Source organism: Gobio gobio, assembly GCF_949357685.1.
Source record: "Gobio gobio genome assembly, chromosome: 7".
Lineage (NCBI taxonomy): Eukaryota > Metazoa > Chordata > Actinopteri > Cypriniformes > Gobionidae > Gobio > Gobio gobio.
The window spans coordinates 23,849,137-23,861,735 of record NC_137103.1 but is presented as its reverse complement, the minus strand read 5'-3'; the positions used below and the strand labels follow the sequence as shown (position 1 = coordinate 23,861,735).

At 38.8% G+C, this 12,599-nt stretch overlaps 1 protein-coding gene across 2 annotated transcripts in view; it reads right to left on the bottom strand.

Moving 5' to 3' along the window:
- Window positions 1–12,599, bottom strand: part of uxs1 (UDP-glucuronate decarboxylase 1) — a 111,501-nt gene that overhangs the window by 59,622 nt on the left and 39,280 nt on the right. For both annotated transcript variants that reach the window (XM_079821026.1, XM_079821027.1), the window contains 4 exons: window positions 12,507–12,555; window positions 6,895–6,938; window positions 3,914–3,974; window positions 2,080–2,260 (listed from right to left, as the gene is read on the bottom strand). In XM_079821026.1, the coding sequence (XP_079677152.1) occupies window positions 2,080–2,260; window positions 3,914–3,974; window positions 6,895–6,938; window positions 12,507–12,555 (335 nt within the window). The remainder of the gene's footprint in view (window positions 1–2,079; window positions 2,261–3,913; window positions 3,975–6,894; window positions 6,939–12,506; window positions 12,556–12,599) is intronic.

Genomic DNA, 12,599 nt, shown 5'->3' with positions numbered 1-12,599 from the left:
TAGTCCGTCTCTGTTTTTTTTCTTCCATGTCCTTCATGTATTAAACGATGGACTTGATGATGGTGAGATCAGATCTCCATGTGGAGCATACCGGCTGTTGTCAGAATCCTTGTGCATTCAAAAATCTCACTGGATTATTACAATTAATGGAAAAAGAACATTTGGAAATGTAATGTAAAGAGATTTTTCTTACTGACACACTACAGCAAAATATATAAATTATTTTTTTATTTTGTTTGGTGAAAATACGAACATGTATTTTTTATCTGTAATTTAACTCGAAAACAGCCACCATTTTGCGTTAGTTGACAGAGTATAATTGTGTATACCATTACAGATTTTACATTCTGTTTTATGTGCCACCTCATATTCACATTCTTGCACATGGGGATTCAAAAGAAACATATTTGTTAACTGAATTTTAAACACATAGGCCCCATTTACACTGCATGGTTCAAGTGACCCAATCTCGACTTGTCCCTCTCATGTGGCAAAGATCGGATATGGCATGTGAACGTGTAAGCAGGAAAACAACGCATGAATTCCGATATCCTCAGATCAGATTCAGGCCTCACTCATATGTGGTAATAAATCCGATATGATTCGGATACGTGCAGTTGCGTCTGCCATGTAAGCGGTCAAATCGGATATTCCCCAGTAAATGAGAGTCGCACGTCATTGAAAAAGTGACGAGGTGAATGACGTCGGAGGTTTCGTGTCTTTTAAGCCTTTGGGGCGAAGACACTGTACAGTGTAATCATTTCGTCTGTGTCCATTGCATATCGCGCCGTTTACTTCCTTTTCCGGGTCAGAATGTCTTGGGCTGTTTTGCCAGTGTATAGTGTAAATGCAAATATCGGATACGGGTTGCTTTTAAAAGATGATGCAAGCGGATATAGTCACCAAATTGGAATTGTGCATCAAGACCTGCAATGTAAATGCAGCCTTAGTTTTTCAGTTGCAAGTTTTTGAAACCGATTCTTGAAGTCTAGAAAAAAAGTCAAATTCACCCAGTATAACTTGATCGATTCCACCACTACCTCAATTACAATTAAGTACAATGTATTCAATATTGTTGTAGGCACTAAAACAGTCAAGCACCTTATAGTCAAACACATTTTTTAAGTTTGAATAACAAACATTTCTGAGCCACCACAGACTGGTTTCTGGTATCCTGGCTCCGCCACTTCGGTGGGCCAAAAAGCCCGATCAGGCCCCAGGAAGTGACAGTGAAAAGGTGACTGGCCACCAGCATGCTCGCTTTTAGCACGACAGTGGAAATTTGGCTATTGTAAGAGCCTGTTTAATTGTAAACACAATTTTGATAGGCTGAAAAAATCCTGTTCACCCTAACACACTGAAGCAGGCAGACACGTATGAGACAGTCCATGGGCATGCTGTCAGAGGCTGAGAATACATCTAAAGTGACTGCTGACAGACTATTTACTAATTGACCTTTATGTCACAGTAATATGACTGGCTTTATTAAACACTATTCAGTGTGATTTCTACTTGTGCACAAATTCCTTGATAGCATATTACTATTACGAACATATGTTAACATAATGGTTATATGGGTTGCCACAGACTCCCAAACAGAAGTAAAAGTCTGCCAGAAAATAAAAGTGGTTTAGCATATACAACCTTCAATTGTATTTTTCAGTTAAGAGGTCATGTGTGCACAGGACGCCATTGTGTCAGAAGTTGTAACACTGTATTTTTGTGTTTGGCTGAAAGAAGAAAGTCACACACCTAGGATGGCATGAGGGTGAATCAATCATGGCATAATTTTCATTTTTGGGTGAACTAATCCTTTAAGAGTTTTATTAACTGATTTTAGATATCAGACAAAATTGATACATTCTAATGGGGTCTGGTAAGTAACTGGATACAATATTAATGGTGTGGAGATTCTATTTAACATTTTGTTGTGTAGTTGGAAAGATGTCGGCATGATCTAACAAGGGAAAGCTATAATGTTCTCCAAACTCACTGCTATTAATGTGTGTTTAGTTTACATTTAAATTGTTTCACTACATGAAGAATAAAGCATTAAAAGCAATTAGTGGATGCGCTCACCTTCAATATAGAGAGGCTCCACCACGTCATGGTTGATCAGCTCAAAGTTCTCATGGCCAATCCAGTGCTCCACATTGCGCTTGCGGCCAGTGAAGAAATTATCCACAACAGTCACCTCATGACCATCCATCATCAGCTTATCAGTTAGGTGGGAACCCACAAATCCTGCCCCACCGGTGATCTACCAGAGGAAAGACTGTATATCATTTCATAAGCCAAAATTATTGACGCATATAGAGTCATACTTGACGTTTTATTTACTTAAATATGGGAAACATTTTAATAAGGTGCAATCAGATGGGATTAAATAACAACATGGGACTAAATCAGCACAGGGAGTAATCAGACGAATAACTACTCCCTGCTGTTTCTCGTTTCCTCAACACTTCTACATACTTCCACTCTCAATTATCTGGGTGCAACACAGCCTATTGAAAAGCTCCCTCTGAAATAACTCTAGTTATTTCACAGCTGCCAAAATGGTCATGCTTCAATCTGACCTTATAAACGCAGGGGATTTTATTTAATAACATTTCAATCGGAGGAAGAAAAATGCCAACGATCTGTCAAAGAGTAGAAAATGAACAACGAAATGTCAATAAACTATGATGAACACGTGTAATTTAGTAAGGTGCAAGGGATGCCAAGTATATCTTACAGACAGACAGACAGACATATTGGTAATGCTTTATCTTGGTTTCTATCATATCTCACTGATAGACAATTTTTTATATCTATTCATAACTTCAAATCTTCTCCGTGTTCTCTCTCTCAGGGTGTTCCTCAAAGCTCTGTTCTTGGACCACTTTTGTTCAATATTTATCGGTTACCTCTTGGTCATATATCCATAGTCATGGTCTCAGTTATCACTGTTATGCTGATGACTTGCAAATTTACATAATCCGCCCGCTCCGTCTCTGCCCTTCACCCTGGACTTATTGAATACCTGTATTGCTGACATTAAAATCTGGTTACCGGTACATAGAAACGTCCTTAAATTGAATAATGATAAAACTGAGGTTATTGTTTTTGGTCTACCATCCCTTCTAAAAAAAGTCTGAATGGAGTCTATTGATGGGGCCACATTAATTCTATCTCACACTGTTAAAAATCTGGGTGTAACATTTGACTCATCGCTTACATTTCAATTTCAAAAGTTCTATTACCAAGACTGCATTCTACCACCTTCGTAATATTGCCCAACTGCGACCTGCTCTCAGCACTAAAGACACTGAAAGTTTAATTAATGCTTTGATAACCTCTCGGCTCAACTATTGTAATTAACTTCTTATTGAGGTGCCCTATAAAAAAAAAAAATCACTAGACTACAATATGTACAAAATTCTGCTGCCAGAGTCATCAATCAAGAAATCTGATCACATTACCCCTTTGCTCTATAATCTACATTGGCTACCTGTTTCTGTCCGCATTCAATATAAAATTCTATTGTTAACTTTTAAAAGTCTTCATGGACTTGCTCCCCATTATTTATCTGAACTTCTGCACTATTAATCTCCTCCTCGCTCTTTCCGGTCATCTGACTTTTTGTCTTTCAAAAATGGATGGTAGATCATTCAGTGCCAGACAAATCTCAACTAAAATGTATCTTTTCTTACAGTATTTCCAACCCTCCTCTGTTTAGTGTTCTGTGGTTTAGTTACTGTATATTTGTATGTGTATATCTATGTACTATATTGATGCTTATGTTTGATGCAATGTATGTGTTATTTTCTTGTACAGCGACCTTATATAGGTGCTATATAAATAAAACATTATTATATATTATTGAAGAAGCAGTTCTGTACACTGAAGAAGACTGAAAAAAACATCTCACCAAAATCCTCTTTCGGTCCTTCTCGGATAAGAATTTCACAGGTGGGTACTTCTGGGTAAAACTGTAAAATAAAAGAAAACCTGGTTACACTTTACAACAAGGTTGTATTAGTTAACATGAACTAACCACAAACAACCCCTCTGTTCAGCGTTAGTTAATCTTTGATAACGTTAGTTAATAACAATACAGCTGTTCATGGTTTGTTCATGTTAGTTCACAGTGCATTTATTAATGTTAATAAGATTTGAATAATGCATTAGTAAATGTTGAAATTAACAAAGATAAATAGATGCTTTAAAAGTGCAGTTCATTATTAGTTCATGTTAACTAATGTAGTTAACTAATGAACCTTATTGTAAAGTGTTACCGAAAACCTTAAATAAGCAAGACTCAAGACTATTTAGTATTTATCTTATGTTATGTCAACATCACACTAAACAGTCACACACAAAAGCATAACAAAACACACAAAAAAAAATCAATGTTGATGAAAAATATTCACATTTAAACATTCCATTCTCCTTGCTACTCTTTCAACAGATTCCAGTACAAATTCAATTGTCAGTGTGCAGAAACTCAATAACAACTCAAGAATTCAGGGGGATGGATGACTCTGTGCTTGTGATTCTCTCATCCAATTATTCTTGAGTTTCTCGGCTCAGACACCGAGATATTTAATACTGACAAGTGGATTTGTAGTTACTCTCCTAATCCCCTGACTTTACTGATATCGTCATCACTTATAATTTCAATTGGCTCACTGGTCCCAAAGAGAACACGGTCCAATAGAGATAACTCTGATCTCAGGCTGTTGGTTTTATTTTTTATTGTATGCACTTGCAGTGAAGCCTTACAGTGCGTTTTCAATTCAATTCAATTCAACCATCAGAAAAACCTGTACCAATGCCTTTCTGCAAATATGCATGAATAAAATAAGCTTTTTTCTTAATAAGATAAGATTTAATTTTCTTCATTCTGTAAACCTGATTTCATGTTTGTAGCTTGTGTTGCTGTTCCTATACTTGTGTCTTGCATGTGGAGATGCATTATATTCATAAGTGCTATGTGTTATATTCGAGCGAGCATCACTTCCACGTAGAAAACCCAGGTCCACTCTCTATACTCTAAAGGGGGTCCTTAATTATGATTTCACTTTTTTAATTTTAAGTAGTGTGTAATGTTGCTGTTTGAGCATGAACAACAAAAGTTACGCTCAAAGTTCAAAGCAAAGGGAGATATTTACTTTTAAATAAATCGCTCTAAGGACTACAACAAACAGCTGGTAGGGACTACAATGAGCTTCTTCATGGATTAGTGACATCACAAACCCTAAAATTGACATAAACCCTGCCCCTGGGAACACGCAACAAGGACCATGTTGAGAAGAGAAAGAGTTGTTGTAGTTGAGCACATTTAGGAGTCTGCTCAAGCTGTCGCATCCGTCTTTTCACATTTATTGCAATACAGTACGTAACACAAATGCAATAGCATGTCATAAAAACAACATCAAACTAAACTATACCGGTTCTATCTTCACACAGCATATATTCTCTGGCTCTGAAGGCATCTTACAACAGTTCACACACTAGCGATTTATAGATTATCATGACAGAATATGCTAATAAATGACTTGAAGATAGTTAACTCCACATCAGCTACATAAATTCACCAAACTAACCATTCAGAAACATCCTGTCTCATTCTACATGTTGTCATTTCTTCTTTAGTCTCTCCATCATTGTCTGACTCCGGTTTGAACATAAAAGGCTGAACAGTTTCAGACATTTTCAGTGTGTGTCTGCGTGAGGTAATCAGAGCTGCTAACATGAGCTCTTGAAGCTCCGCCCTCTTCTAGCACATTTTTGCTCACCCTCAAAAACTGACAATTTTAACATGATATAAAAAATTATCTGTGGTGTATTTTGAGCAAAACCTTAAAATACACACTCTGGGGACATCAGAGACATATTTTACATCTTGTAAAAAGGGGCATTACAAAATGGTTCTTTCAAGAACTGTTCACCGGAAGATTCTTTGGAGAACCCAAAATGGTTCTTAACGGCATCACTGAGAAAACCTTTTGGAACCTTGATTTTTAAGATTGTAGCTTAGAAACCAGAAATAAACTCCAAAACACACCCATTCTGGAGATGCAAGAATGAAAAAAAAAAGTAGGGATATAAAGTTTTCACTGCCTTACTTGGTAAAGAAAATCATGTCCTTTCTCCCACATGTTGTTTTTGCACAGTAGCAGCACAAATTGCATTTCAGGACCACAGCACATGTTGATAATGCTGGTGGAACCCCATTACACAAAAGTCTATCCAAAAACTTTTTGTTACTTTGGCCAAACTGATTGGAAAAGAAGATTCATCTCCCACTGCTGTAATGACACTTGTGCCTGTTTGATGAATCTTCTAACACGGGTAATATACTCTTAGATTATGTCAGTGCTGTGTTTAGTCGAGGCCCAGGGCCAATCAAACAGCCTCAAGTAATCTCCTTTAGGTCTGGCTGAGATGCAACAAAGTGAAGAGAAAAAGACAGACACTCTCACAGAGACGTCACACCTCATCACAAAAAAACTGAGGACTGAGAAAATATCAAGGTGCAATTTTGACCCCATCCTGCCATTCCAATTAAGGCTTGATGCACATTGTGCTCAAGCTTCTGTCTCTTCCTCCATTCATTTGATGACACATGCCACTTTACAAGGCAAACTTACTGTGCATTTTTTCCCTTCGTAATTAAAAAGGTGTGAAATATGCTAATTTCTACCCTATTCAACTTTTCTCACTATTGCACAATACATCCATGAAGTGTGGCCACATTCAAAATTAGCAGGTATACAAGTTAAGTACGAAAATAGAAATGTACTGAAATCTCAATGTGTTTTGATTGTGTTGTATTATGTGTAAACTACCACTGTGTGATACGCAGCACGGCGAGACTTGAAGTTAGTTCAGATGAAAAAAACATACCTAAGCTCAAGTTCCCGTATCTTCTCCCTGAGAGGTGCCACTGCCTGTTAGGAAAGGAAAGGCAAAGAAACGATACATGAGAAAACAAAGAGAACAGGAAAAGAGGTGATGAGAGAGAGAGAGAGAGATTTATTCAGAGTGAGAGGACTGTGTTAAATTACCCAGGTGAGGCTGGGACATTTAAAGCCTTCTAAGGAAAACAGTACAGATAAAATGGCAGAAATCTCACTGAAAAGCACTGTCAACCCTCAAACTGATTTAAAAATGAATCTGAGAGTAGCCGTACAAAATTAAAATGACCTTTGTTGAAGGAAAATAAAAAGTTAACAGAATATTAATCTTTAGATGCAGGCCTGACTACAGCCTTTACAATGTGTTGCTGATACATGTAATTAACCGTGATCAATTTAACCAATTAGCAAGCATATCAAGTAATTTATCTGATAGTTTTAATCAATTTAAGCACTATTTCTAATAATTAGTCAAGTTCAATAAGTAATCCTAACTTCATTAACATTCCGAATGACAAGTTGAAACATCAGACGTTTGCCTCAGAACAGCAAGATTTAAGATCTGTTTTAAAGAACATTTCCAAACTGTAACACTTTTTAAAAATAAAATATCAAACGTCAGACAGGCGAATAAATGTCATCGTTTCTAAAAGCTATCGCAGATGCTGACGAACAAGCCTCAGTAGGTGTTGACACACTTTGAACCTTAAGGTCACAGAGATAGGAGAAAATCAGTTTCTAATGAGCTTTTGCAGGTGATAAGCAGACATTTGGGATTTATAATGTCACGATAGAGATCACAGTTATAGCACTGACTTTTAATGCAAATGTACGTGTAAACAAACTAGCTTAAGTCAAACTAAATGGGTTTCTTTCAGCTTCACACACTTTCTCTAACATGCAGCATGGAAATAATAAATATGACAAACTAAGGATGTAGCAATCTACACAGAGTTGTCTTCAAAAGATTGCAACTGTAATGTGGTTCCTAGGGTGTTCTGAGTGGTTTCTTACAAGCCCAAGTCTCTATAATATTCTGGTTGCTAGATACAGGTCAGTTCTCTTCAATTTAGGCCAATGCATTATTTTCACCCGTTTTACATTTATATTTATGCATTTAGCAGACGCTTTCATCCAAAGCGACTTACAACTTGGGGGTACAATAAGCGATTTGTCGAGTGAGTGCAACAAGTGCCTGAAATACTTAGTCTGTGTACATTTCCCAGTGTAGCACAGGCTAGAGTAGGGAGGGAAAGAGGAGGAGAAAGAGGAAAGGAATTTTTTTTTTTTTAAGAGGTTAAGTGCTCATGGAAGAGATGAGTTTTTAGTTGACTTTTGAATGTTGTCAACGAATCAGCGTTTCGGATGGCGGTGGGAAGATTGTTCCACCAGCTGGGAACTTTGAATGAAAATGTTCTGGAAAGGGATTTTTTGCCTCTCTGTGATGGTACTACAAGCCTTCGCTCCTTAGCTGAACGAAGGCTTCTGGTGGGGGTGTGGAGTCGTTTTGTCATCCATCAGGTGAAAATGGTACATCTGATTGCTAATAAACATAACAGGTTACCTCACCTCAACAAGCCGCTTAATTTGAGGTATGAAGTCTATTCATGTCTATAGCACCACAGTACAGGGTGAGTTACGCGTTTAATTTTAAAAGCAACATGAAGAGTTGTTCATATTGTATTATTGAGATAACGAGAATATTCAAGGGGGAAAAAATTATGTTGTCAAAGCCCGGGAAGGAGCCGTCATAGATCCCTCGCCGCTGTGGGGAATCCACGGGGCCATCGAGCATGACTGAGCAGAGTCTGCCACCATTGACGCTCGAGGCGGTGGGCTGGAGTGAGTTGCCGGCGGAACGGACTAACTTGCTGCCAGCCGCCTGGATTCTGGAGGGGCGGCTGCCTCCCGAGCGGGAGCAGAAGAGTCAGCCATTTGCTGAGGCCGGAGCCTGCTGCCATCCATCATGAAGGGGGGGGTCAGTGAAAGGGGGACTCCTGCCGGCTGCCCAGAAGAGCCGTCGCCATCCACCAGGCAGCGGAGGAGTCAGAGGGCCGTCCACCGATCATTTTTCGGTCTACTTTTCTCTCGCCTCATCTGTATTTACCCCCAGGTGGTGTGGCCGCCGTGACTGGCCCACCCAGAGTGCAGTCTCGAGGGTACCCCCTGGCCTGCGAGGGGCAATGGGGGTATGTGGCAAGCAGGACAAGACTGAGAGCCGTGGTAACAGTGCAAGACTGGTGGCGGGAGTGTTAATTAGTTTCACCAGCGTGCCGCACCGGCTTCGAGTTTCTCACGGATAAAAGGAGGTGTGACGACAGTGAAGGACGAGAGAGGACCAGGCCTGGTCTATTTATGTTATGTTTATCTGTGCGCGGCAGTTGTCTGTGAGGGGCTGCTGCTTTCCTTTTGTTTTGTGTTTGTTTATTTTTTGTTATATTAAAAGTATGTTTAAACGTTTGCCAGTTCCCACCTCCTGCTTCCCTGAACAACTAACCTTACAGACTAGATTTGATTAATCTGGAAATAATTGGATAGTTAAAAGTTGATACAGTATGCACTGACAGGTGGTTGGAATAAGAGGGCTTGGTGAAAAAAAAAAGGTTGAGCATTTTAATGAAAACCAAACCTTTTGTGTGTAGCGGCCGTACACAAGTCTAGTTGTGGTGGATGACGTATTGACGAATGCAGAAGCGCAGAGGATAGAGCAAAACAAAACACCGGTCACAAATTAGAAGTCTAAAACGAGAATTTTTAAAGTGAAATGCCGAAGGAGCTTGAATTTGTTGCCCAGCCCTATTTGTTTGAACCGGGAGAGTGTACTCTCACCCAAGCTTACGCTACCTCTATATCCTACATCGAGTTAGAGTTCACTCTTCCACTGCAATGATTATAGTTTATAAAGTTCTATTTTTCTTACAAAGACGCAACTCTTCACTTCAGAAGGCCTTTATTAACCCCCTGGAGCAGTATGGATTACTTTTATGATGGATGGATGGATGGATGCGCTTTTTGTAACTTCAAAAACTCTACTCTTCTCATTCCCATTTTAAAGCATGAACAATATATTTTAATATAACTGTGTATAACTCTGTGTCTGGCTGAAAGAAGAAAGTTATATACACATAAGATGTAAATATTAATATTATGGGATAATATACATTTTTGGGTGAACTATCCCATTAAGGCTGGAATACACTAGACAACTTTTGACCCGATTTTTGCCCGATTTGCATTATAGCAGAGGCAATGTGAGTAGACGAAAGTCAGAGTCAGTCTTTAAGGTTTGGAATTGACAGGTTTCACAGAAAAATGCGCAGTGTAATGGCTTTGATTCCATCCACTTGGATTATCTAAAACATTTTGAGACAATTTTAGAACACATATCGTTTTCATTTGTAATGCATCTCCTAGCAATGAGGTACATGTTCCTGCATTTGTGGTTTCTTGTGTTCGGAACTTGAAAGTCTGGTAGTGTGTGATGCCCAGTTTTTCTCTGGAACCACTTACAAAGTCAGCAAGTGTATGATGCCTAGTGTTTAAAATTTGTTCAGATTCTAAAAGTTGTGTATGTGTATTCCAGCCTTTGCCCATTACCCACTATACAAAACAGCAATAACATAATGGACAAAAATTACTGAAATTGACTCTTTTCAAATAACAAAGACTGGGAAACGTCACAGATGTAGTCAGGACAGCATCACAAGCAGAGAAAAAGTGTTTAGGTTTCAAGCAGGGCATAACAGCATAACATAAGATCAGCACTGCTTGTTACATGCCCCCCGACTAGGAAACTTAATTGCTATCAAAGTCATGAGTAATTAAAATCCTGATTATATTGCGCTCTTGGGTAGCTCCATAATGTTTCCAGAGAGCTTGATGTGTGGATAACAGCTGTTAGGTTTATATATATGCTTTCCAGTGAAACTGAGGTGTTAATAACAAAATATACAACCCCAAATCAGAAAAAGTTGGGACAGTATGGAAAACGCAAAAAAAAAAAACACAAAAAAACTTGTATTTCATTGCAGACAATATGAACAAAATATTTCATGTTTTGTCTGGTCAACTTCATTTCATTTGTAAATATGCATCCTTTCCTGTCATTTAGACCTGCAACACATTTCAAAAAAAGTTGGGACAGGAGCAATTTAGGGCTAATAATGAGGTAAAATGGTTAAATAATGATGTGATTTGAAACAGGTGATGTCAACAGGTGATTGTAATTATGATTTGGTACAAAAGCAGCATCCAAGAAAGGTCTAATCCTTTAGGAGCAAAGATGGGCAGAGGATAGCCAGTTTGCCAACAAATACGTGAGAAAATTATTGAAATGTTTAAAAACAATGTTCCTCAAAGAAAGATAGGAAGAGATTTGGATATTTCACATTCAACAGTGCATAACATAATTAAAAGATTCAAGGAATCTGGAGGAATTTCAGTGTGTAAAGGACAAGGGCGCAAGCCTAAGCTGAACAACCGTGATCTCCGATCCCTCAGGCGGCACTGCATCAAGAATCGTCATTCATCTATAAGCGATATCACCACATGGGCTCAGGACTACTTTGGCAAACCTTTGTCAAGTACCACAATAGGTAGTTACATCCACAAATGCCAGTTAAAACTGTGCCAAAAGGAAGCCCTATGTTAACAGTGTCCAGAAGCGCCGTCGACTTCTCTGGGCTCGGAGGCATCTGGGATGGACCATCACACAGTGGAAATGTGTACTGTGGTCAGATGAATCAGTATTTCAGGTATTTTTTGGGAGGAATGGACGCCGTGTGCTCCGGACCAAAGAAGAAAAGGATCATCCAGACTGTTACCAGCAACAAGTCCAAAAGCCAGGGTGTGTCATGGTATGGGGTTGTGTCAGTGCCCTTGGCAAAGGTAACTTGCACTTCTGTGAAGGGACCATTAATGCTGAAAAGTACAGAGATTTTGGAGCATAATATGCTGCCTTCAAGAAGACATCTTTTCCAGGGACGTCCATGCATATTTCAACAAGACAATGCAAAACCACATTCTGCACACATTACAAAGTCCTGGCTGCGGAGGAAGAGGGTACGGGTACTTGACTGGCCTGCCTGCAGTCCCGACCTGTCTCCAATAGAGAATGTGTGGCGCATTTTGAAGGGCAAAATGCGACAACGAAGACCCCGTACTGTTGCCCACCTTAAGACTTGTTTGCAGGAAGAATGGGACAAAATTACACCTGAAACACTTCATCACTTGGTGTCTTCAGTCCCTAAACGTCTTTTAAGTATTGTGAAAAGGAATGGCGACATTACAAAGTGGTAAATGCTTTACTGTCCCAACTTTTTTTTAAATGTGTTGCAGGTCTGAATGACAGGAAAGGATGCATATTTACAAATGACATGAAGTTGACCAGACAAAACATGAAATATTTTGTGTTCATATTGTCTGCAATGAAATACAAGTCAAAGTAAATTTAGAATTTCTCTTTTTTTTTTGCGTTTTCCATACTGTCCCAACTTTTTCTGATTTGGGGTTGTATATTTGAAAAGCTGAACTAAAACAAACAATTGTAAAAATAAACCACCATGTAATAAAAATAAACATGAACAGCTTGTGCTAACAAACCTCATCTATCCTCTGTTCAATCTTCATTTCTCCATGTTCCTGTATAGACCTGTGGGATACAACAACAGAAGGTTTTATCGCAGCCAGACAGAT